Genomic DNA, 27,728 nt, shown 5'->3' on the forward strand with positions numbered 1-27,728 from the left:
AAGATCCAAACATGACAAAACGGCCTCAGTGGCAGCAAACAGGCGTGGTGATCTGCCATCATCACTGAATCCAGATGTTTGGACTATAATGCTACAGGCCATGGTTTAACGATCTTCAGTGCTGATATGTCGGCCTGTGTAATTGATCACACTGGTACAGTGACATAGCGAGTTTATAGTAGCGAGTATTCTCAGTACAAAGGGAAACATTTATGGATTGCACATTCTATCAACTTATTCGCCGTCATCTCAGTTAGCAACAAATACACATTTGCCCAAAGCACTTCAAAAACAAAGCTACGTTTCATACAGTAGGCCTACTTATAATAAACTAACGTTAACTGCACAACATAATCAAGAAAAAAGCATTTTAACTAGCACAAAATATTCCACAAAGCTGTCATGTCGGTGTTCTCATACTCTTCCCAATGTCCATTTCGTATCCATGAATGTACAAATGTCTCGGTATTGAACTTTGTAAGCGGTGGACCCACAATGTTCAAAAACATCAGAGACGAGATGGGATTCATGCTGCGAGCTACAAATGAGATTCATTTTGGAGAAACCCTGCTCACGCTCCACTCGAGATTGGTGTTGTATTCACAGTAGCCAACAACTGCCTCAATCCTTCTGGAACTTTTGTGTATCTGAGGCTCTGTACTCCCTAAAAGCCTGAATGACTGTACGTGATCTGTAACTCTATTTTTATTCACTTTCAAAGCCAGGAGCAGGTTGACAACATTTAGCCTTATAAGTGCTTCTGAAAACCTTCCGCAATCAGGCTTGCGTTATCACTGCAAGTCGTGGGAACGGTCGCCAAACTGCTTGATCGGACGTTTGGTAAATGGTCTGCACTTATACAGCACTTTTTTAATCTTAGCGGTTCTACAAAGTGCTTTACACTGTGTCTCATTCACCCATTCACACACACACACACTCACACACCAATGGTAGCAGAGCTGCCATGCAAGACTTGCCATCGGGAGCAACTTGGAGTTCAGTGTCTTGCCCAAGGACACTTCGGCATGTGGAGTCACGTGGGCCAGGAATCGAACCACCGACCCTACGATTAGTGGACAACCCGCTCTACCACCTGAGCCACACTCTTGCCTTTTTAGTATTTTGCTCCATTTTCTTACTGTCGCTGATTGTGTTCTTGAAAAATACTGTTAATGATAAGTGTTTCTGTAGGCTTCGCTTTGTAACAATGAATTCAATTGACCTTTGAACTTAAAATGATTACATTATGTGAAAGAGGCTATTGATTGGCTATTAGCAAAATTTTATCAGTGGTAATATAAGCTTAGTATTTTTATTGCAGGGTTTTTGTTGTTGTTTTATTTTACTTTTAGTGAATTGAAAACAAAAATGATTTGTTTTTATAATATTGCTGTGTGAGACTTTAAACATCCAGCCGCAGAGGGCTGAATCCACATAAAAATGTTCCGGAACGCACGTGTTTTATTAAGCCCTGACTATAGGATTCAGTAATGTGGCGGCCAGATGCACCTACTGTAATAATGAAGCATTAACATTCTCTCCTGGCCTTTGTCGCTCTTCTTCTGTCTCCTCTCTGTCTCTGCTTTCCACTTTCTAACCTCTGCTTGATCTTTGCTTTCTCCATATGTTCCCTACAGAGATTCACACAAACATTCCCTACACATTCTTCTAATACCTTTAATACCTTCAAGCACAGCATTTCATTCAGTGGACCACACTTCAAGGAAGATTCGCCCTGTGTATTCCCCATACTCGCAATCAGAGATACACACAAACACATAGAACAAAAATCACTTCTCTCTTACTGCAGTTTTACTTATTCACCCGAAACACATCTGTCAAGGAACGTCACGTCTGTGTGACTACTCTATGTAGTCTACATCTCAATTTGTTCTTTCCGTAATCCAGCACAGGACCACAGGTGAGTGGCTCATGACGCTAGTGCGGGCAACAATTTCTTCTCTGAGATCATGACTGATGTCCTTTCTTCTTGGCATGATGTAGACACACTCCTTAGTGCTCAAACACATGGAAAATCATGGGCTGAGTTTGGGCCTGTGGGAGCCAGGCTAATAGGACAATATGCAAACGATGTCCTACCTTACAACAGGGTGCATTCAACAATCTACAGTGGACCAAAATGAAAAGATTTTTAAGATTCCAAAAGACTACTAAATATAATTGTGACAACATAACTACACACAAACTACACTCACCATCCACGTTATTAGGAACACATGTACAGCTGCTCATTCATGCAATTATCTAATCAGCCAATCATGTGGCAGCAGTACAATTCATAAAATCATGCAGATACGGGTCACGAGCTTCAGTCAAAGTTCACGTCAAACATCAGAATGGGGAAAAGTCTGATCTCTGTCACGTTAACCGTGACATTGTTTGTGGTGCCAGATGGGCTGGTTTGAGTATTTCAGAAACCGCTGATCTCCTGGGATTTTCTCACCTTGTTGATGAGAGAGATCAGAGGAGAATGACCAGACCGGTCTGACCTGAAAGGAAGTTTATAGTAACTCAAATAATCACTCTATACATGTGTGTTGAGCAGAAAAGCATCTCAGAATGCACAACACATCAAACCTTGAGGTGGATGACCTACAACAGCAGAAGACCGCATCAGGTTCCTCTCCTGTCAGCCAAGAACAGGAATCTGAGGCTTTTTCATGGACACTTATTTAATCTTCAACTCAATACTTCCCCCCAAATTCTGGAGGGATGTGAATGTTCTTGTGTAAGCAGTCACAGGGCACTGGGCATGTGCAAAGTGAATGACATCGCTGAAGCTTGATGCTGGTTGGAGCAATTGGGAGATGTGGGAGATAATTCTTGCTAAATGTTCAAATTATATAACGGTCCCCTGTCACAACGGAGTAAACTGCCTCTGAAATGACATACTTCATATAATGTCGCTGACCTGGAAAACATTTACAGAGGACCTAAGTAGCTCCAGCACCACTGTCTGCAGGCTGAGATCTATCACGTGCTCGAGCCAGTTCATCGAGAATCTTGCGAAAACGGTGGAAACTGTTTCTCAGGAAGGTTAGGGGGCTGACGCGAAAGATTATTCTATTCAAAACACCGCTGCTGTTCCCCCCCACCCCCCCACACACACAGAAAAACACGGGATGTGACTCGGAAATCCGATCCTTTCATCCAGCCCTATGGGAAGTTTCCTTAAAGCCCGTGGCATCTGCTGTGCGCGAGCTCTTATTGTCCACAGGAGAGCAGCTGATTCTGGAGCGTCGGGAAAAGTCCAGTTTCAAATCCATAGCCTATATTATATAACACACCGGAGAGCACCGAGAACAACGGGTCTCAATCGCTTCTTAGTGCGAAAGAAGATCGTGTGAGTATTATTGTTCGTTTATTATAAGCAGCGTGCGTACATTTCGCTCTAACTAGTTAATAATGCTTCTGTTGATATGATGAAGTCTGGATTAGAAGACTGCGCAGTCTGAGTGTGTGTGTGTGTGTGTGTGTTTTATGTGGCAGGTATGATTATTATTAGTTATTGTGCTGCACACAGGACGCAGGCACTGCACGATCAAACAAGTGCCACGTTTGTAGACGCGCGTGAACACCACCATTACATAGTTCCATTACAGTAATGTTATGGTTTAGTACCTGCTCGTCTCTCACCATTTAAATCTCCAAGAAACAGGATTTTCCTGCTCCTTGGGTAGTTCAATTCAGGCTGGTGAGCTTTAAGCTGCCTTAGTACATAATATGTATCAAGCCTAAGCCTTATATAACATTTTTGGTCAATACTGATGAAGCATTTTATTTGTTTATTTATTTATCTAGCTATACATTATTCGTGAATATGTCTCTATATGTATATGAGTCCAAGCACAGTGTGTGGCCTAAAAGAAGAAACGCTTTAATACAGTCTGGTGGTTAATTACTACAAGAAGTGAGCATGTGAAGGACTGAGTGGTTGTCAGAACTTCTGCCTACCTTGATTCTCCTTTAATCCTTCAACAAACAACAAAACAAAACAAAACAAAAAACCTCCACAGGGTTCTACACTTCTTTCAAGCTAACATTTTCCACATGTCCTTTCAAATCTGGTCACATAGCTGATCACATGACTTGTCATGACATTAAGGATGTAATCTGCACCATTGATCAGACCACTGTAGAAAAGAAAAGCCTTTGTTTTTGACTCTAATATTCCAACTTGCTTCAATTAGGCATATTTTAATGTGCATTTCGAGTTTCATGTTATTTATCTATATTCCAATTCCATAAAGTACATAAAAAAAAGGTAAACCAAATACATGTTTTCTCTCTCTCTCTCTCTCTCTCTCTCTCTCTCTCAGAATGCTTTTTTTCTTGGGAACATAACAAAAGGGAAATGTCATCAACATTTAAAATGATATAATGGACTATAATGTTAAAAAAAAAAAAACTTTTTTTAAACCCTTCATGTGTATCTTCTGGTTAATACATACAGCAGTTTTTCTTCTTCCAAGACTTTGCATACCCTGGGAACATTCCTGCTGCTCTTTTAGCCAACAAGAGGAGTATTGTTTAATAATCTATGTGAATATTAAGAAATATGTCTTTGTTTCCTTGATAATACAGTTGTTTTTTTATAAAACATACCTGCTCGCTTTTAGCTAAAACAGTGGCGTATACTCTCCTCACACAGGAGATCAGTTATTTTATACTGTAAATGCCTGTGTCAACTTCCTTTATGCATGTTTATGAACTGAAGGACAGAGGCAGACATTTTAGGCATAACTTTTCATAAAGATTTATTTATGATTATTGGGAAGATATTTGCAAGCAGCAAATTGTCTACTTTCTCTTCTTAGGTCTTTACATATATATTTATCCAAAGTAAATTCTTTAAAATATGTCTACAGTTGTTGTTGTTGTTGTTTTTCCTTTTAAAAAGAAAATATATTATTATATTTAGTATAATACTGTTTTACATTTTGTAATTTTATATAATCTTTTTATATGTTTAATATATATATATATATATATATATATATATATATATATATATATATATATATATATATATATACATATATATAGAATAAAGACCGATCGTTCTGTTATTTTCCTGCAGGGGTGTCTGAATCAATGGCAAGAAATTTCTTTAGGGAAAATGGAACTTTTTTGAGGAGGATGGACCCACCGAGAAAAGCCACTTGGTCCCCAGAAAATGAGATTACACAGAGAAGGGAGCACTCATGCTGTTCTGGCCTAAAAGTAAGGCAAAGTTTCTGTGGCGAGCTTTTCCCTAGAACAGTAAATTCCACAACAAATTACTCAGTGTATTGGGCTGTGGAGGTGTATATTATATATGGTGGTGTGGAGGTGTATATGTATATATGATAAATAGACTCATTATCATTATTATTTGCTTTCAGGTAGAACGTGATTGGCTATTGATTTTATAAATCAAAACAAGCTTTAGCTGCAATTTGTGGAGGAATCCTTCTGTGAAGTGCTTAATCTGGTGAACAAAGAAGGGTTTCAGACTATGCTCCTGACTATATGGGTACCAATGATTTAAACAGGAAATCAGTCATAATCAGTCTGTTTGTTAGTCCTACTGTACATTTTATGAACACATTCACAAAGGGCTATGCTTACACACTATTAACAATTTGGTGATCTTTCCTGTGAAGGAAAACAGCAGCCTTTTCCTCTAATGTTTAATACGCCTGGAGATATTGGTAGAGGCTCTTGGACTTCTTCATGCAGAATATTTAATGCTTCTTTACATGTTTACGTTCGTGCATTGTGAACTGTTCAATTCAAATCATAGCATTTCAGATAGATTTAAATGCAAAGATTGAGATTAAATCCAGAGACTGATTTTGTGTTCCAGCATCCACTGTTGTGAACGTACACTTCCCATCCACTTTATTAGGAACACCTGTACATTCATGCAGCAGCACAATGCATAAAATCATGCAGATACGGGTCAAGAGCTTCAGTTAATGTTCGGTTAAAGGCACAGAGATCACACTTTTTCTTCATTCTGATGTTTGATGTGAACATTAACTGAAGCTCTTGGCCTGTATCTGCATGATTTTGTGTTGTGTTTCTGCCACATGATTGGTTGATTTGACAGCTGCATAAATGAGCAGCCAGCTAGTTACATAGTGCTTTTCTAGACACTTTACATAGATTGGGGCCCAACACCACCAGTGTGCACCAGACAACAGCCATATTGCACCAGAATGCCCACCACACACATTGGTGGAGAGGAAAGGAGTGTGATGTAGCCAATTCGGGGATGGATATTATTATATTAGAGAAGTGTCCTGGGATGTTTAATGACCACAGAGAGTCAGGACCTCAGTTTAACGTCTTGTGTCCACGTGTCCACATCACTATACTGGGGCATTAGGATCCACACAGACCACAGGGTGAGCACCCCCTGCTGCCCTCCCTAATACCACTTTAAGTGGCAACCTTGGTTGTTCCCCAGGAGGTCTCCCATCCAGGTACTGGCCATTCTCAACCCTGCTTAGCTTCAGTAGGACACTAGGCAAGAACTGCAGGTTGACATATCTCTGACACAGCTGTACAAGTGTTCCTAATAAAGTGGACAGGGAGGTTATGTTTGCATTGGTTGTCTTATTAAAAGATTCATCTATGGCCAAGGTGTAACCTCCTGGAAGAGGTAAAACATCCAGGTACTTGGTGGAATTTATAATGTCAAATGAATGGAATACAGACTTTTACAAGAGTTCTGGACTCAGTAACTGCAGTTCATTAATGTGAAATAAAATGTATCGATTTATTTTCGACTTTATAAGAAACCGGCTAATATTAAACCCGTAACTATATTTATTAGGGATACTATCTCAGACCCAAAATGGTCAAAAATAGAGCTCCAACAACTAATTTATAAAAAAAAAAAAAATTGATAATAATCGATTATGATAATCGTTGCCAACGAATCTCATTATCGATTAGTTGGTCTGCCGCGGTACATTTACTCATCCAGTCACTTCTGTTCTGAAAACAGAGTTTTTACTCCTTCGGAGGGTAAATACTACCGTCTGATACAGTGTTTCTCAACCGCGTGTCCGCGGACCCCTAGTGGTCAGTGGTGTAATTGCAGGGGGTCTGTAGGAAAGTTTTAAAAATGTTTTTAAAATATTATATATATATATATATATATATATATATAAAATATATATATATATATATATATATATATATAATGAAATGTATCAAAACATATTCAAATGAGATGCTTTAAAATTAATCAATGTGGTTATTTGCAAATATCACGTTAGCTGAGGTGACGATCGTTCGTTGATGGATTTATTTTAAATTTATTTACAAATTAAATGATAATTTGCAAAAACCTGTGAGTGGTAGACAAGTTAAATGTCACATTGATGGATAAAATAAACAAAACAATTCAGAGAGTCAAATGTCACACCAAGAATAAAATGTAAAAAATAAAAAAAAAATCTTTAAATATTTTGATTCAATTTTAATGTTAATATTATTAATGTTAAATATAAATAAAATAAAGCAACATATATAGAAATGACTGTTTAATATATAGCCTATAATTGTTGTGGAGTGAGGGGGTCCTTGTGATTGTTCGAAATATGCTAGGGGTCCAAAGCTGACAGAAGGTTGAGAACCACTGGTCTAGTGTATGAATTTTAGAAAGGTAATATCATCTCAAATGGAACACATTAGTTATTTACTAACCTGAAAGTTTGCCCCCCATCCGGTTAATCAAAAAAATAATTGGCCAACTAATCGAATATTAAAATAATCGCCAGTTGCAGCCCTAGTCAAAAACAGAATTTTCAGTTTTCTGGCAAAAGGGAGGGAAAGGCTGAAAGTTTTGACTGAAAAAGATTAAAACAAACTGTCTGATCAAAAATGATGTTTGCATCCAAACAGTTTGAGCAGCAGCAGGTGAAAAGTCAAAAATGTTGGTTGTGCAGAACCATTTCACGGACACTTGTAGGCAAGTGATTTGTTAAAGGACTAGGATTGTATATCAAAATGTACAGGGTTCTAAAATCTTATTAAATTGGACGGATTGCAAATTCAAGTTTCTTATGTTGGATATGGAGGCAGATTCCTGATTGTGTGTTGTGTACTCCACTGTGATGGCTCTAATGCTGTGTGCCAAATCTATATGTACTCCTTTCAATATCAGCAGTCCTCTTAAACGTCTAGATGCTGTCAGCTTTATAAATATTTGAGAGATATACCCGCAGTTGCCTTCTCACTTGACACTAATACAAATGGCACTACTTGCTTGTCAGTGTAAACTGGGCAAGTTGAAATCTGTGATAAACATCGAGCTGACCTCACACTGGATTACCTGGGATTTCAATGGCACTCATTATTCACACAGAAAATACTCATCTTTTTTTCCCTCAGGTCAGTGCCACAGAAAGCAGACCTGTTAGTCATGACCTCGAGTCAGTTGCAATTCCAAGAACCATCAACCTGAAATATGCAACCTAGTGTTTTTTTTAAAGGATCGATGTAGTGCTTATTAATAGTCTGCACTTCCACAAATTTAATGCCTGCCCTTTGTTCATACTAATTTGCTCATGGAATCTCTGTTCCCTAAGTGACTTTCAGGCTTAGTAAAAAGCATTGTGGTTGCAAAAGGTTGTGGTACCAGAGTCCTTCAGAAGATCTCATTTCAGCGGCAAAGCTGATTAAAGTCCCATCAAGGTTACACATTCAGTTTCCAGCATTTCATTTGCGCCAGTAGCTGTTTAACACGATACTTTTTTTTTCTTCAGGACAGCACACTGTAACCATTTGAGTCAGGTCAGGTTTCGGCAGTTTGAGGGGTGTTCAAAATGTCCACTGAATCATATTTGGGTGGCTGTCGGAATACAATATTTAAATAAATTTAAAAAAAGTCTAGAGGAAGTCATACAGGAGAGAATGAGACATTTGTTTGTCAATAGAGAAGACATAATTGTTATGTAAATTTTAATACAAATCTTATTTTATACTTCATGCTAATTCGCATACTATACCTGATTCAAATTGCAGATGAGGAAAATGAGTCTATGGCTTGTTTTAGAACGAGGAAAAAAACTAATTCTGATTGTGTTCTATGTTCCATTTCACCCCCTTCAAACCACCAAGGGTGGGGACTGTCACCTGGATACCTTCATTAGCCATTTTGCTTCTTGCATTAGATTGATTGCTACATCTTCTGCAGCTATTTAGCCCTCTGTGTCAGAACTGAGGATCCAAACTGATTTATGGAGAGTGCCAAGTGTGGTCCATGTAACTACACATGTGAATCAAGCTTGTGTCCTTCTGCTAAGTGTTGCTCTTTTGGCTTTTGGCCAAAGAAGCCCTTGGAAGAAGAGTGCAAATTTTAGAATCTAGTAAGTGACCGGCCATATAGCACCCTCAAATTTCTCAAGATTGGCTCACTGGCTAGGCACCAATAACATTTTTGTCAGCATAATGCAAGCCAGACTCTCAGGTTCCTACCAGGCACCTGAGTGTCCCTGCAGCCATGGGGTAAATAAGTAAACAGGGCTGCTAATGGGATGCTCTGCAGCTAAAAACATTGCTTCAGTTCCTCCGTCAGCCCCTGTCCTTTCTGGTGCCCTTTCAGACCCCTTCACATTTGCTACTCTGTCCCAAGAACAAGTCTTATTCTAGATTTCAGAGGGCTGGAATGTTTCCTAAAAGCCCTTCTAGTCTGTACATTAAGGCTATCAGATGTGATGCTACAACACTGGGTCACATCAGTGGAGCTGGTTGATGCATATTTTTATGTTCCCATTGCTTAGGCCACTCATGCTTTTTGAGAATTGCCTTCCAATGATTGACATTCCAATTCAAAGTCTGACTCTTTGGACTCTCTCTAGGACCATGGGTGTTCTCAAGATGCATGCAGATTGTCCGGTTGCCTGTGATGGGCAGAGGTATAAGGATAGTGCCTCCAAGGAACAGACCATCTAGGGACACCTTTGTACAGATTACACAAAAGCTCCTCAATACCAAAGCAGGCCACAATTCGTCACAAGAAGCTACATAGTTTGAGTATGCTAGCCATCCTCTCACCTAAGGTTGTTGCACTCGCCAATCAAATTTGAGCAGTTCCCCATTAGACAGAGATGGTCATCACAGATACGTCCCTCACTACCTGGGAGCCCACTCTTCGTTAGTGATTCAGTAAACACCCTGTTGAGTCAGGGCATCCAACCAGGAAAGTGGTGCATCCAGACGTGGTGTTTCAGATCTGGGAAAAATGGCAGGGCACGGGTAGGCTTTTTTACTGATGCCAAATCAATTTGCTGGTTCTCCCTGATGGAACTGGAAAGTTTGCAATTAGACACACACCACTTGGCCCACGACTAAAGTCGTGAAAAAATTAGTACACCCCATGGAAATTGTTGGCTTTTTTTTTTTTACATATTTGGAAAAGCAAACATTTGATCATCTTTGAAACAGTGCCTATTATTAAAGTTGATATAGTTGAACAAAACCACAAGGAAAATTTGCTTTTTCAATAATTTATTCAACAGAAATATTAATACATGTGATCTTCTTCTGTAGAAAAAGTAAGTACACCCTTGGCTCCCAGTGGAATCCCGCATTAACTATAAAATACTTTTATTAGCCTATAAAGCACTAAACGGTCTCGGGCCACAGTATCTAAGCGACATTTTGGTTTTCTATGATCCGCCACGCCTACTTAGATCAAAAGATGCAGGCTATCTGACGGTACCTCGAATAGTGAAGGCTACAGCAGGGGGAAGAGCCTTCGCTTATAGAGCCCCACAGTTATGGAACAGTCTTCCTATTAGTGTTCAGGACTCAGACACAGTCTCAGTGTTTAAGTCTAGGCTTAAAACGTATTTGTTTACTCAAGCCTACCCTGACTAGACTTCCCAGTCCTAATAATCTTTTCTCTCCCTCTCTCCTTCTGCCGAGCCCCACACGAATTTATGGAGATACTAGAGATCCTGATCCTTTCTGCCTCTGGGTGGAGCTCAAATCTTCTCTAATTCCAGACTGCTGGGACTACGGCTGCTCCTAAGGCCATACAGACTTCATATGAATCCATAATGAACTTTTTCACACTATCTGTTGTTATCCAGATGAGGATGGGTTCCCTTCTGAGTCGGGTTCCTCTCAAGGTTTCTTCCTCTTAAAACGTCTTAGAGAGTTTTTCCTTGCCACCGTTGCCACTCAGTGGCTTGCTCAGTTGGGATAAATTCACACCTTTAATATCTGTATACCATGTTGATATTTCTGTAAAGCTGCTTTGAGACAATGTCTATTGTAAAAAGCGCTATACAAATAAAATTGAATTGAATTGAATAGAAGCTAGTATTGCCCCTTTAGCAGAAATAACATCTTGTAGGCATTTTGCATAATTGTGCACCAGGCTTGCTGGAATTTTTGACCACTCTTCCATGCACTATTCCTTCATTTGCAAGATATTTGAGGGGGGTTTTTTTTTGCATGTGCTGCCCGTTTCACATCCCCCACAACATTTCAGTAGGACGCAAATCTGGGCTTTGACTAGGCCATTCCATAACCCTCCATTTCTTCTTTTTGATCCATTCCTTGGTGGATTTGCTCGTGTGCTTAGGATCATTATCCTGTTGAAAGGTCCACTTAGGGCAGTGGGAATGCCTTTAATAGGCGTTTTAGGGTAATTTTACAGGACCTTTACGTTATGAGAATATACAGAAAAACACACTATTAAGATGCTTACGTCATGAATATATTTACAAATATCCCCTGTATCACAGCACACAAGAACTAGAAAATTACATCCAAAAGCATCACAGTGCGGCATTCTTTTCTTGCTGTGGGGAGTAGTAGCTAATTCTTTTTGTTTAATGGCGCTATGCTGGAGTGTGATGCAGAGTGCTCAAGTGCAACCATTTTACATCGTTGACTCAGAGGGCATTGTGCATGTAACGTAATGGTGGCCTCCGTAGGTTAAAATAAGTATTAAATATTAAGTATTTTTAAAGTAATGAAAATAATGAGAAAATGTGTTTCTAACAACGTATTTTAGTAGGAGAGGGCAATTATTGTGTGTTAAGGCCTACAAGTCTTCATAGTCAGAGTTCCTTTTAAGGCTCTGGGTTACTGATCAGAAGGTCAGGTGTTCAAGCCCCAGCACTGCCAAGCTGCCACTGTTGGGCCCTTGAGCAAGGCCCTTAACCCTCTCTGCTCCAGGGGGCGCTGTATCATGGCTGACCCTGCGCTCTGACCCCAACTTCCTAACAAGCTGGAATATGCAAAGAAAAGAATTTCACTGCACTGTAATGTATATGTGACAAATAAAGGCTTCTTCTTCACGTTCAGTTCAACTTCAACTTGTGGACAGATGGCCTCACATTATCTTCAAGCACTCTTTGATATGATGTAGAATGCAAAGTTGAATCGATGAATGCAAGTTGTCCAGTCCCTGAGGTAGCGAAGCAACCCCAAGCCATAACATTTCCACCACCGTGCTTCACAGTTGGTATGAGGTGCTTTTTCTGAAAAGTTGTCTTTGGTCTGTGGCAAACATGTCTGCTGTTACTGTGACCAAACAACTTTATCTTTGATTCTTCTGTCCAGAGCACATTATTCCAAAAGGCCTGGTCTTTGCCTATATGCTCATTGGCAAACTGTAATATTGCTTTAATGTTCTTTTTAGACAGCAAAGGCTTTTTCCTGGCACACTTGCCTTGCAGGTCAAATTCGCGCAATCTCTTTCTGATTGTAGAAGCATGCACTTCGATACCAACTGTTGCAAGACTTACTAGTAGATCCTGTTATGAACTTTTGGGGTTCTTGTGGTTCTTGCATCAGACGGTCTGCTCTTAGGCTGAATTTGCTGGGACGGCCAATCCTGGACAAGTTGGTAGTCATTTGAAATCTGTGGAATGATGTATTTCAATTAATTTGGAGATCTTTTTAAATCTTTTAAATCTTTTTAAATGATGACACCACACCCCTCAATAGCAAAGGAACACCAGACACTAGATATGAGAAGGGTATAAATAAGACCGGTTCCACCTGCACTCCCTAATCAGGTTCTAATAACCGGCACCCGATCTTCAACACCTGATTCTACTTTTTGAAGGTGGATTTGAAGGTGTAATAAATTTAGGGGTGTACTTACTTTTTCGTGTGACTGATCTTTTTTTTGTTGTTGTTGTTAATTTAAATTGTGAAAATTACTATAAATATCAATTTCATGTCATTTGATAGAGTGTATCAACTTTATTAATAGGCATTGTTTCAAAGAGGATCACATGTTTGCTTGTCCAAAAAAAAAAAAAAAAAAAAAAAACAATTTCCATGGGGTGTCATTTTTTCACATGACTGTAGGCTCACTGTATACTGTACACAATCCCTCCTCTACCACTGATTCTGCCCACAATGAACAGAATTCAGCAATCAGACCATGGAGCCCTACTTGTGGCCCCAAACTGGTTCTATAACCACCAGGAATCCCTGTCATTCAGATCAAGGTCCAAACCAGTGAGAACTCAGCGAGATGGGTCCAGGTAATGATGACTGTATATCAGTGCCAATCATGTTAAATACTACATCATACAATCACTTTGTAGACATTGTTGAAGTCTCAGCATGTATGCCTGCATGCACAAGAAGGTATCCAGGTGATTCTCACTGACCCTGGCTGTTATCCGCTGTTCATAGGACAACAGTTAAATAAGTAATTAATGTTTTTCCCAATTGGTCTTTCTATTCGGACCAGAATGGCTTTCAGTTACAACTTTCCAAACAGATTAAAGAAATATATCTGCATTTGTACTGTAAATAATCGTTTCTGAGTGTTTAGAGATAGATTATAGATTTTATCCATTTAAAAAGCAATATAAAAATCAAGTTGCTTTTTGACAGATATAAGCCAATAATTTGCATGCCTTTCTAGATGATGCACAGTTATGAGTCAGTGTACTCACTGCCCCACTTACTGTAGCTTCTGTACTCTAGAGTTATTATTGCACCTAGTGGTCAGAAATAAGAACTGTAACAAGTGTCTAGTCTGTGATATGCAGAACCATTTCTATTGTCAAATACCATATATTGTGAAGATTGGGAGGGAGAAAGGGGGATCATCAAGGTCATAATTTACATACATCCGAAATATGAGTGAAATACTTGTTTCCCCACACAAGGCTGGGAAAAAGTAGAAAAATGTCTCCCTTTTCCAATGCCATAATTTTTCTTGGCTAGCGTTAAGGTTAGTCTGTGTGTGGTTTGAGGTATGTTTGACTGTATGTTGTTGACACTCATATTTCGGGGGGCCTATTCCGGGGTTACTCAAAAAAAAAAATCACTAGACAGTAGCCTCAACTTAATTTTGTTTCATTCATTATTAGGCTATGTCATTATTAATGTTGTCCTGCCCCACCAAAATCTGTGGCCAAGACTGCTGCTGCTCATAAACCAGTAGTTCCTGTAGATATGGAATGTAGTAGTTAAATTAGAAGGTTTGTGATATATAGATTATATATATATATAGATATAGATAGAATATAGATAGACCAGGAATGAGTGTAATGCATATTCTGCATTCAGAGTAGCACTGAGAAAGTGAGTAAAATTATAAACCTATGTCTCTTTCATTCCAGATGTTCCTCGTAGCTTTGTCCTTTGCATACTTTTCAAAAGCTTTATCTGGAAGCTATATGAAAAGCACAATAACTCAGCTGGAGCGGCGCTTTGACATCCCCAGTTACTTAATAGGCATCATTGATGGCAGCTTTGAAATGGGTAAGAGCCATATCATCATGCATCAGCAGACCCCACCAAATCATGCTTGTGGATTTCACTGAGGTTGCAGGGAATTTTTGTTATGGAACTAACAGCCTTTCACTGACCCATCAGTATTCTTTATGCCTTATTAGCGTTGGTGATAGATGTGATGTAATGTATGTTAGTCATTAACAATGCGATGCAGAGATTCATATACAGGGTGTCCCAAAAGTCTCCATACACAGGGAAAATTAACCCTGTCAGCAAAATGTAACTTAATTTACGAAACATCCTCTACATGATTGCCATTTCTTTGTAAACACACACAGAGTCATCACTCCCAAGTTTAGCTGCCACTTTGGCCATAGTTCTGTGTGTGATGTGCTTGCCAGGTTTCCTGTTAAAGTCCATCGCAACCTTGTGACAGCTTCCCGATCCAGCCGTGAGGATGGTTTCAATAAGTTTTTCTTTTGTCAAAGGTTCTAAGGTTTTAGTCCATGATTCTATTTCATCCTTCCTAACTACCAGGGTCAGTGAGAATCACCAGAATACCTTCTTGTGTGTGTGTGTGTGTGTGTGTGTGTTCAAAAGTCACACAGTGTCATATAACATAGTATTGAAAGAAGACATAGTATGACTTAGTATTCCAAGAAGCTCTGGATAGGGGTGTGCAGATTTCAAAACCACACAACCAACACAAACAAACTGATCATTCTGATACTGAGATCCAACTCCAACAAGCTGGATGCCTTAGACAGGGATAGTCCTGCTCTCAGTGACTGCAAAAGTAGACATTACTGTACAGTTACTACCCTTACTTCCTTGTTCAGAAAACAGCTGGTTTATTCCAATCCTACATGTGAGAGGGTTGAATTTGTTCTTAAAGACCGTCCCAGTTCTTATGTTAAATTTGTTAGATCAAGCCGAGCAAATACAGGACTGATCCTTATCACCCTAGAACAGTGGTTCCCAAACTGGGGTATGCGTACCCCCAGGGGTGCACGGGGTGACGGAAGAGGAACGGGAGCAAAAGGCTGAGATTTACTGTTCATTTAATTCCGCCTCACTAAATAACATTACAATTCTAATCCATGTTTTTCTCACGGCCAAAAAATAAACTTGTGCCCCCTCCAGTGTACAAACAGCAAAATTGCAATGTTCTAAAGGTCAAGTACATGACATCCAATCAAATTATTCTGTCTTTCACGGTCAAAACTGCATCTACTCACAGTCATGCGTCAGTGCGCATCTTACCGCATGTCATTTATCACCAGCACATGGCTATATCATGAGGTTAAGTCAGTGGTTTTCAAAGTAGGGGCCGCCAGGGGGCGCCCGGGGGACCTCAACAATTTGGTGTGCCCATCCCTCCAACTAGTAGGTTTTCTCTTTCTCACTCTCAGACAACCACACACACACACAATCAATTCCTAATGTAATGTAATGTAAAGATATCAGATGTAATTATTAATAAAAAAAAAGGGGGATATATTCAGAAGTCTGTATTTTCAAATGTTAATGCCATTTGGGGGGCCTTGCCCTGGAAAAGTTTGGGAACCCCTGTAAGTAATAGCTCGTAACCTTAAAATGGAGAAGTACAAAGATTTTGGCCCACAACCACAGCAAGCGCCGTTGATCCACAGTCTTCTGACAGCAGTGGCCCAGGTCCCTCTAACACCGCATCTGTAGCAAGCGTAAGTGCACCCACTGCTACTAGCCCAGTTCACACTGATACAGACAGCAATGTATCTGAAGTTGAAACGCCACCTCTTCTTCACCAGCAATTCGCAGAAAAAACATCAAAGAGGCGCAAATATGATGAGAAATATATTTATTTGGGCTTTACACACGCTGACAATGAAGAAAATCCCCAGCCACAGTGTGTATATGTGCAAACGTACTCTTTCATACCTGCATGAAACCAGCATTTCTGGGCAGACATTTAGAAACAAAGCATGCTACTTACTTTCTGCTAAATAAACCTCGAGAGTTTTTTGAAAGATATTTAAGACAACTCAGGAGTAGTAAGACCCTTATAACAGTGTAGGAAAACCTAAATAGGAAGGGTCTGGAAGCATCCTACATGGGGAGTTGCAGAGTGGCTAAGACGGGCAAACCCCATACTATTGTGGAGGACTTCATTCTTCCTGCTGCAGCTGATATAGCTGGTTTAATGCTTGGGGAAAAGGCCAAAAAAAACAATACAGAGGATACCATCGTCAGACAGCACAGTTTCAGAGAAGGGGTACGCAAAAGGATACTAAATGCCTGGGGCGGTACGCCACTGTAAAAAGTTTGGGAACCACTGCTCTAGCACACAGATGCTCCTTAAGCTTTGTCTTCCAAGGGCAGGCTTTCAAAGTTTCCTTCTACTCTCTGCTTCCCTCTAGTGCAATGGGTGAGATGTATATAAGTGGCCTTTTCTTCACTAACGGGCAGTGGCATCATGATATCGGTGTGCTTGGCCAACTAGCTCCTGTGTGTCCCCGCTAAGGAGAAGCCATTCAGAATACATCCACCCTCCGTGCTCATGTTACTGTATTCATTCTCATGGTGTCCTCAGAAAAGTGTTCCCTAATGCCAAAGCAGGACACACAATTCTTCAGTACGAGAATGCTAGCACTGATAACAGCAGTATTTCTCCTGCCAGAGCTTTTCAAACATTTCATAAGTGGGGTATCAACTTATAGCTGGACCCCAAAGTCCACAAACAGAAATTTCTCCTCATTATAATGAGAGGGTCTGGGTTCTAGATTGCTGGCTTTTCTTAAAAAACAAAATGTGGGAGAAGTTCCCCACAAGAGAGAGATAGACACCACAGGCCCTTCTCTTACAGGCTGAGGAGAAGTGTGGGGTAATTTGACTACAGGGGGCATGTAAGTCTCATGTATGATAAGAACACATAAATTAGCTGAAAATGAAGGCCAGGCTGGAACTTTATAGAATGGCCCCTGGGTGACTGGCAAGACCTTGGTTAGAAGACTGTTGCAGTTCCCTTCCCAAACAGCTCTGCTGTGCTGAATGAGCAAAGGGATTTTTGCACCTCGGAATTAATCTCCAACTTGTGATTTCTACCCAGCAGTCTATGAAGCATTGTGCAAGTCCCTACTTCATGGATCTTGCATGCTCTGGTGTGCACCAAATTGCCTTGTTCTATTCCCAAAACACTATCCTTTCTGGTTGCAGTTCACCACATCACTGTGGATGGCATCTTTCTTTGGGGTTCTTCATATGGCATTATTTGTAGGCCTACCTGTTTTTGAGTTATTAAGGTTTATATTAAACCTATTCAATTGAATTAACCAATCAAATTGCCTTATAACTTTAAAAATCCCAGTCCCTACCATGACATGTTACTCTCTAAGGAGCATTTCCTCCTCATGAGCATTATATAGAGGCATATCACTCCATATCACACTTTGCTGCTGCTTCTTGCTACCTGTGTGTCACAAGCCACTTTCCCCTGGTTCTAGAACTTTAACATTGTCCCTCCAAGTGGTGTGAGGGCAACGGTCATTTCTGAGCAACATATTCCAGTAATTGAGTCCTGTGTGTCATGATACTATACATGATACATATATTATCCAGGTGCTTCTGGCGGTCAGGAGGGGTAAAGTAGAACATACAGTGCACAAGTCTGTATCCAGATGATTCTTACTGTCCCTGGTAGTTATCCCGGGTACATAGAATCAAAGTTACATACATAACTAGCAGTTTCATGATTAAAACCAAATCATAGCAAATCATGCAATGAGTCATGCAATGAGACCCAATTCACAGTTATAATATATAATATAGTATATAATAATAACTGTATGCTCAATATTTATAATATACAGTGGCCTTCACTAATTTTGGCACCCTTGGTAAATATGAGCAAAGAAGGCTGTGAAAAATTCCTCCATACAGAATCTCTCGAGATCCTTCACATTTCGAGGTCCACGCTGGTGGACTCTCCTCTTCAGTTCACCCCACAGGTTTTCTATGGGGTTCAGGTCAGGGGACTGGGATGGTCATGGCAGGACCTTGATTTTGTGGTCAGTAAACCATTTTTGTGTTGATTTTGATGGATGTTTTGGATCATTGTCCTGCTGGAAGATCCAACCACGGCCCATTTGAAGCTTTCTGGCAGAGGCAGTCAGGTTTTCATTTAATATCTGTTGATATTTGATAGAGTCCATGATGCCATGTATCCTAACAAAATGTCCAGGTCCTCTGGCAGAAAAACAGCCCCAAAACATTAAAGATCCACCTCCATATTTAACCGTGGGCATGAGGAACTTTTGATCGGGTTCTATGGTCCCATTTGAAGTTCCAGTAGTGTCTGGCAAACTGAAGACGCTCGAGTTTGTTTTTGGATGAGAGTAGAGGCTTTTTTCTTGAAACCCTTCCAAACAGCTTGTGGTGATGTAGGTGACTTCAGATTGTAGTTCTGGAGACTTTCTGACCCCAAGACGCAACTAACTTCTGCAGTCCTCCAGCTGTGATCCTTGGAGATTTTTGGTCACTCGAACCGTCCTCTTCACAGTGCGTTGAGACGATATAGACACACGTCCAATTCCAGGTCGATTCATAACATTTCCAGTTGACTGGAACTTCTTAATTATTGTCCTGATGGTGGAAATGGGCATTTTCAATGCTTGTGCTATTTTCTTATAGACACTTCCCATTGTGTGAAGCTCAACAACCTTTTTCCGCAGATCACAGCTATATTCCTTGGTCTTACCCTTTGCTATGAATGACGAAGGGAATTTGGCCTGTGTGTTACCTCATATTTATACCCCTGTGAAACAGGAAGCTATTGTTGAACAATTTCCTGTTCCTAGTCACCCAGGTGTACTAAAAAAATGTAAAATATCAATGGGAATATACTTCAAATATATTTTTCTAATATGAATTCAAAGGGGTGCCAATAATTATTGCAATTAAAAAATATATTATTTTTTATAAACCTGTGTTGTGTTTGCAATTGATTGAGATCCATGAGAGCAGAGTATTTTAGTGATTTTTTTTTAACAAAAGATCAAAATGTTAAACAATAAGACAATTTTTCAAAGCCTTCTTTGCTCATATTTACCAAGGGTTAGTGGAGGGCACTGTACCTACTGTATACTGTATACTAATATACCTATAACTTGTAATTTCTGTATAATACTTACAGCTTATGCTTCAAGCCATGAGGCATTTTTTAAAGCTTAAAGGCATGCACTTGCGTTTAAAGACAGTCTTATCGCTGCACATTGATGTACAGGAATAAGCTGTACTGCATCTTATTGATGTAATTTGTGGACTTTCATCGCTGACTCAAGTTGGCCATTCAGCATATGGCTCTTAAATGTATAAATGTATGTTAGAAACACATGGGTCTAACTCATTTATGTCTTTTTTTTTTAATGAACAGGGTATCTTCAATAAATGCCCTGATGAACATGCACTGGATAAACAAGCATTTTCCCTTCACCTGATTCTTGCTTTCACTGATAGGTAACTTGCTGGTTATTGCCTTTGTCAGTTACTTTGGTGCCAAGCTTCATCGACCAAAAATCATTGCCACTGGATGTCTTCTGATGTCACTGGGGACATTCCTAATTGCACTCCCTCACTTTATTATTGGACGGTAAGCTGGAGGGCTACCTTTGTACATTTGTGAGTCCCAATGCATGTATTGACACATTTAAGTACATTTGTTAATTTTATTATTATTATTATTATTATTATTATTATTATTATTATTATTTATTGTCTTTGACACACTGTCAAGCATGGATATCATAAATCACCAGGTAGTTATTAGTGCCTCTGCACTGAGTACTTCTGATAGTGGATAGCTTGGAGTAGCTTTCCTTCTGGTGAGACCACCAGTCATCAGTGGCAAGTATATGACCACGCCTGACCTCGAATTTACCTTTATTCGCATATTGAATTCTGTCACAACGGAATGGACCATCCAACCCGCCACCATGGCTGTCAGGTTGGCTAATTTAGAGCCTATAATTGGTATCCTTGACCTGGCCAATTCCATCATTCCTCAGATGTTGCTGAGACTGCAGACAGCTCACTTCATCCAAAGGTGTTCCTACCAAGTGCCAAGATTATGGGGGTGAATACTTATGCAACCAACAAATTAAAAAAAAATTATTTAATGGACCTTTGTGTCACAATAAAAAAATGTACCTTCACTTAAGACACATTGTGTAAATTTTATGTACACTTTAAATATGTTCCCACTTCTCAGTCAAACTGGTGGTCTGTATCTAGCCAAATTATTCCAACAACAATTAAATTTCAAAATAGTAAAAAAAAATTTCAAGCATGATAATTTGTTTGCATATTTGTTAGTATTTTCTTTGGGTCATGGAAAATTGTGTGTAATGTTTATTTTAAACAATTATGTTCATTTTTATAAGGGGTGCTGTACAGCACCACATTACCGTTTAAAAACAAATGTTCAATGAAAACAAGAAAGCAAACTAGATTTGAAAGATCTTTTAGGTGGAATGCTAGCAGAGTGTAATGAACAGGACTCAGACAGAGTAAGGATCCATGTTTGAAGGACTACAGGACCCAATCGAAACAGACAAATAAAAAAAACACAATCCAGAGAATATTCAAAAGGGCAGAGCTGAGTTAAAAAAAGACAGGAGTATACACCAAAAAAACTAATTAGAAGGGCAGGACAAGAAGAAAAAACATGGGAGGCAAAACAGAAGGCAGAACAGGTCAGACTGTCATGTCACGGCAAACTGGCGACTCCATTTCCCAGAAAGCACTGTAAACTACAGACATGGCTGATGACTACAACTCCCAATGGAACACACAGACACGTCACCTTCTCCTGAGAAGTAGTCACACTAACAATCTCACCACACTACTTAACAGACTCTCACACACAGTGTCATTGTGAAGTATTATGCTCAGTTGATGTTATCGCTGTCATTTACCAAGCCATGATCTCGTGTTGTTGTTCTGGTTTTGACTTTGTTTATTCCCTCGACCTTTATTCTCTGCCTTGCCTGTTCTACATTGTTTGCATGATAGTTGGCACTAGCCTGTTTATTTTTTTGCCTAACCCTTTGGATTTGTTGTTTGATTAAACTGCCATACCTGCATTTGCTTCCGTCTCAGCCTCCATTACATGACACATACCCTATATACAGTAGCAATCCAAAATAACACGGCTCAGAACTTAGCCAACTGTTAAACTGTAAGGCTTTTTGTTAACCTAAAAGTCTACATGGTTTATATATTGGTGATTCAGGAAGTGAGATTAGCCAGAGAAGAAGCAGTTCAGAACTCGAGTGCCCTCTGGCTATCTGTAGTGGGACTGTCTGGGTTGGATATTATAGAACCCCTATCCTGGCCCATGGGAGATACCTTCTCCAGTCATGTTGGTTGTTGAAGCAGTACTCGTGTTGGAAGTGGCCAGTCTTTTGGTTCAGCCTTTCTTTCTGTCCATCATACTGTAGATGATAGTCTGAAACAAACTGACAGTGATGTTAAGCCTTTTGCAGAACTCTTATCGGACACTAGATGTGAATTGTACACCCTGATCAGACACTATATCTTTGGGGAAGCCATATAATCTAAAGCCATCCTTAAACAGAGTTTCTGCTGTTTCCATGGCTGTGGATAATTTGGGTAAACGGAGAAGGAACTAGGCTTTGGAAAAATGGTTCACAATGCTTTAAACAGTGGTGTGTCCTTTGGGAGTTGGGAAGATTGCTGATGAATTTGAGTGCTATATGTGACCAGGGGCAGAATGGAATGGGGAGTGGCTCTTAACAGCCCAGCAGGTGACTGGTGTAAGGGTTTGGTTTGAAAGCACACTGTTCATCATTTAACATACTGTTTAATGTCTCTTTGCATAGTGTAGCACCAAAAATTTTACTACCTAAGATGCCTGCGCCTCTTGTTAAGGGGCCCAGTAGTTGAGGGAGGTGTGGACCCAATGGATCACCTCTTCTCACTTCATTGGAAGCACACAAGTTTTCTCCATTAGGCGTGTTAGCAGTGTGGGGTCGTGATGTTGAACCTGGTGGATCTTAAGGATGGGAGCTTAAAAACAGGACCCCGGTACAATGGATTCAGGGGCTTGGTGGAAGTGAGGATTTTTATGGATGCAAGACAAGAAGTCAGCTTTGCCATTCTTTGAACCAGGCTGATAAGTGATTGAAAAATTAAAGCATGTAAAGTATAGGGCCCACCTGGCTTTACAGGGGTTGAGTCTCTTGGCTGTCTTCATCTACTCCAAATTTTTGTGATCCATCATGTAGTGGAACAAGTGGGACCATCATGCAGTGAAAACTATGGCTCTTCTCACCTGTTCAATGGAAGACAGAACCAAAAGTAGTACCTGTACTTGATCATGACAGCATTGAGGCATCTGTGATTTAGGTACAACCAGGGCTTCGGTGGGGGAGTTGTACCTGCCTCTAGGGGGAGGTCAGTGGCACAATCCGATGGTCATTGAGGGGGTAGCTTTGATGCTTGCTGAACCTGCAGCACACCTTGAACAGGTCTCTGTAAGGTCACTGTACTCAACCCGTCTGGACTTTACTTGGGTAGATAGACATGGGAGAGACAGGCAGTGGTTAAAAACAGAATTCACTCCAGGTGTTCAGAATTCACTCATGGTTCATGGTGAGTCCATGAAATCACTGGATCTTGGGAAGACAGAGGCTGGGTGATTGTATAATCATAAAGGAAAGTGTTTTCCTGTGTAACACTCCAGTGAGCATGCTTGGATATCCCCCACCCCACCCCACAAACACACTAACACACACACACTCTCACACATCCACTCGTGATCCGTCTAGTGCTCTGTGCTCTGTTGCCTGTGCAGGGAACAAAGGGACGTTTTACAACTCAACCACTGTCTTGTCCATAATCTTCCCCACTGCTCCGGAATCAATGAGGGCTGGAAAAACAAGAGAGTTTGATGAGTTGCTTGAGGGAAAGTAACCTCTTGTCCACATGCCTGACTCGGGATGGTTTAAAAATTCTCGAAACTCCTGTTTGAAATTGATGTAGGAATGACTTTGAGTCGTTGTGTAGTCAAAGGTGGCAGTGGCCCAGGTGAGTGCTCTCCCAGTGTGTAGACTGAGCACTTGGAGGAGTTTGTCTGCATCTCTGGCAAAATGAGATGCAGCACTGAAGAAGAGGATAGCACACTACATTAAAAACCGTTTATATTTTTCTGGGTAGCCATCGTATTTGTCAGTTAAGATTACCGGAACATGTTGAAAACTTCTGGGTTCACAGTTGCTGTCGCGTTAAAGGGGAGTGTAGACTTTTTATATCCACTGTATATACTGTAAATATAGGTTGTGTCATCTGTTTATTAAATCTTACATAATTAACTATTAAATCACATGAAATTTTAAAAATACAAAATATTTAGGTCATGAATATACACTTGTAAAAGTATTCAATTCCCCTGGAATTTATTTGATTTGTCCGAATATCAAATGATGTCACTATTTTTATTGCAAACTCATGTTCTCTTACAGTGAATTCAAAATGAATTATTGGTCAGCAAGTATTTTAAAAAACAATAAAAAAAATTAAAAAAAAAAAAAAAACAGTTCGCATTTTCTGAACCAAAACCACCTCAGAGGAACCGTCATTGAAGAGACTGTCAATCAAATGAACACTTAGGCGCATTCTAAGAAAGTCAAAGGAATAGAATTTCATAAATTAGGAATAGGGTGTAAAATTGTATCTAAGAGGTTGTACATCCCAGTAAACACTCTTGGATCAACAGAGAGGAAGTAGAAGCTGCATAACATCAACCCAAGCACTACCTAGAGGCTGTCCCTTAAAACTCAACTCACAAACAAGACAGAGGCTGGTGAGAGAAGCATAGTTGTATGGGAGGGTGGCTAGAATGAAAACATTGCTCCAAAAGAACCGCAGGAAAGCACAGGAGTGACCCAGTTTTGTTTTAGACCAAGATCAAAGTGCTGTTTTTGGGCAAGTTTTAAAGCACTATGTGTGGTAAAAACCAAACGCAGGCCGTACGTCAGTTAGCACCATCCTTACAATAAAATATTGTGGTGGCCACATGAATCTCTGGGGATACTGTTTGAAAATTGCAGCCAACAAACAGCTTTCAACCAACCCGATAAACCAAGAGCAAATATGCTAGGAAGAATGGGTGAAAATCACTCGCAAGCAGCGTGTAGAGCTGGTAGGAACTTACTCCAACTCAACTTACCCCAACACACTTACAGCTGTTACTGTAGCAAAATTCAATTCAATTCAGCTTTATTTGTATAGCGCTTTTAACAATGGACATTGTCCCCAAAGCAGCTTTACAGAAATATATAAACACAGGATACAGATTTTAAATGTAGGAATTTATCCGTAATGAGCAATTCAGAGGTGACGGTGGCGAGGAAAAACTTCCTGAGACATAAAATGTGGTTCTATCATGTACAAGTCTGAAGGGGTTGAATATTTATAACAGCCACATTGTTCAGTTTGTAATTCTTTTAAATATCTGCTGACATATAATGAATTTTGACTTAAAGAGCTTTGACTTTTAAATTTACTTTAAGAGCATACTGGTTTGCAGTAAAAAGAAATAAATAAATAAATAAATAAAAATACTGGCTGGTATCTGTGACATTTGTAATCCACAACAAATCTGATATAATTTAATACTTTTGCAGAGAATTGTGCACAACATCTGCTTTTCAAAGGTAGGAGAATAGCTGCACAAAAAAGCACTTTATCTCATTAAATTACTTTTAATGCAATATAGCTAGTCATAAAATTGGCCAGAACAATGCTCCAAAATAGCTGTGGATTTTGAACACATTTCATAAACAACCTTCATTTACCTTTATTCATAAAGTGAAACACTTTTCTTACTTGACATGGAGCAAATTCACCATTTTGGACGCTGAAATAAATTTATAGTGTGAAATTTATATCTTAAAAACCTCAGAGGAGGCCCTATGTTTAGGCCTAAATGGTTGAATGTGTAACAAGCATATGTGAAATGCATCAAGCATTAGATCTTGTGAATAATGTGCATTCTGCTGTCTCTAATTTCTTTTGCCTACTTACCTAAACTGAACTGATTGGTTGTATTCAGATATAAGTTTGAAACATCAGTTAGATCTTCAGTGAACTCAACTTATAACGTCACGCCATGTCCAGCCAGTCCACCTAGAATGCTGCCTGTGGGTAACCACCCCTCTACAGTGTTAAACACAGGTACAGTTCACTCAGTTTATGAACATCAGAGTTGAAAGTGTGTACAGTATATAGACATATACATATCTAATTCATTGGTTTTATGGGAGGTATTACTTTTTGTATTTGTACTTTTTTTCATCAGGTTGTGAGAATGAGTCCAGGTTATCCATGTGGATCTATGTATTACTGGGGAACATCTTGCGTGGAATTGGTGAAACTCCAGTACAGCCTTTGGGAATTTCATACATAGATGATCATGCTCTGGAGGACAATGCTGCCTTCTACATTGGTATGAAATGTTTACCTTTCTGCTGTTGGTTTATTGTGATACCTAGGCATCATTTATCTGAACAAAGTTTGCTGGATCAAAAAAGACATTTCTATTTTTCATATGCCAATCAAAGCACGTGTATCAGCAGATAATCTGTGTTTACAGCAAAACTGTATTGTTATATTATGATTTACTAAAATATGGATGTCTTGCAAAAATAATTTTAGGGTACTTTCTCATCTATGTCAGGCATCAGATACAAACGCAGATGCAGGTACACAAAAGCTTTATTTTTTTCTAAAGTACAGATTTTTTAAAAACACAAGTTTTCTATTTAATGACTTAAAGGAAGTTAATAAAGGAAGTTCCTTGTCAGGAACAGCACCCTCCTACCTCAACTCTCTCCTGAAGGCCTACGTTCCCTCTCGCAATCTGCGATCGATTAGCGACCGACGTTTAGCAGTTCCAACTCAGCGTGGCGCAAGGTCCCTTTCCAGAACCTTCACACTAACTGTTCCTCAGTGGTGGAATGCACTTTCAATCTCAATCCGGACCACAGAATCTCTCACCATCTTCAAAAAACAGCTAAAGACCCACCTCTTCCATGAACACCTAACCAACTCATAATAATAATAAAAAAATAAAAAATAAAAAAAAGATAAAAAATGCACTTACACCTCTACTCTGCACTTTGCTTCTTCTGGAATTCAATTAATAGATCTTGTATGGTAGCACTTCTTGTATTGTTCTCTGCTTGATATATCGCTTTGCTTGTATTTTCTTCTGGAATTCAATTAATAGATCTTGTATGGTAGCACTTCTTGTATTGTTCTCTGCTTGATATATCGCTTTGCTTGTATTTTCTCATTTGTAAGTCGCTTTGGATAAAAGCCTCTGCTAAGTGAATAAATGTAAATGTAAATGTAATAAGCATCCAATGACTAATGTCCTTTACACATTCCTCAACTTTATTAAGCTGCAGTCTGTCCTCTGGCTTCGCTGAGACATACAACTGTATGTGATAAAGGCTGTCAAAACCTCACACCTGGTAGTGAGATGACTAGAAGGGGACATAGGTCGAATCCCTAGCAAATTGGTACAGCCATACTTGAACGCCTCGGCAGATATGCACAGTTTGGGTACGCCATAATGAGCATTCCAGCTCTTGCGGCCATGACTGGGCTGTTCACCCCAGCTGCAGCAGTAACCCACAAAGGCATGTCTAGAATTAAGAAAATCTCTGAAGTAGGTCCAACATGCAGTATACTCATGTCATTTTCAATGACATGAGTTCCAGTTCTCCAGAAGCATGGGTTTTTTTTCTTAGAACAGGAAAAAGACATACTATCAGAATTCAGGACATCTGTGTCTGTGACGCAGTCCCTTAAGGGGATCTTGGCCAACTCAAGGTCAAGTCCAAATAAAACTGAAACCAAGTCAATAGGGAGACAGAAAACAATCGAACCCTTTTTGAGGCAAAGCCTTTACTTCAACTAGCTGGCTT

At 39.7% G+C, this 27,728-nt stretch overlaps 1 protein-coding gene across 3 annotated transcripts in view; it reads left to right on the plus strand.

Moving 5' to 3' along the window:
* The first annotated feature begins 2,776 nt into the window (after positions 1–2,776).
* Positions 2,777–27,728, plus strand: part of slco1c1 (solute carrier organic anion transporter family, member 1C1) — a 48,874-nt gene continuing 23,922 nt past the window's right edge. For 2 of the 3 annotated variants that reach the window (XM_053650203.1, XM_053650204.1), the window contains exons 1-6: positions 2,777–3,364; positions 5,102–5,244; positions 14,625–14,766; positions 20,233–20,365; positions 25,850–25,971; positions 26,096–26,242. In XM_053650203.1, coding sequence (XP_053506178.1) covers positions 5,116–5,244; positions 14,625–14,766; positions 20,233–20,365; positions 25,850–25,971; positions 26,096–26,242 — 673 coding nt within the window. In that variant the 5' untranslated portion in view covers positions 2,777–3,364; positions 5,102–5,115. The remainder of the gene's footprint in view (positions 3,365–5,101; positions 5,245–14,624; positions 14,767–20,232; positions 20,366–25,849; positions 25,972–26,095; positions 26,243–27,728) is intronic. The other variant, XM_053650205.1, reaches the window with a different exon arrangement.

This window comes from Ictalurus furcatus, chromosome 19 (assembly GCF_023375685.1).
Source record: "Ictalurus furcatus strain D&B chromosome 19, Billie_1.0, whole genome shotgun sequence".
NCBI lineage: Eukaryota > Metazoa > Chordata > Actinopteri > Siluriformes > Ictaluridae > Ictalurus > Ictalurus furcatus.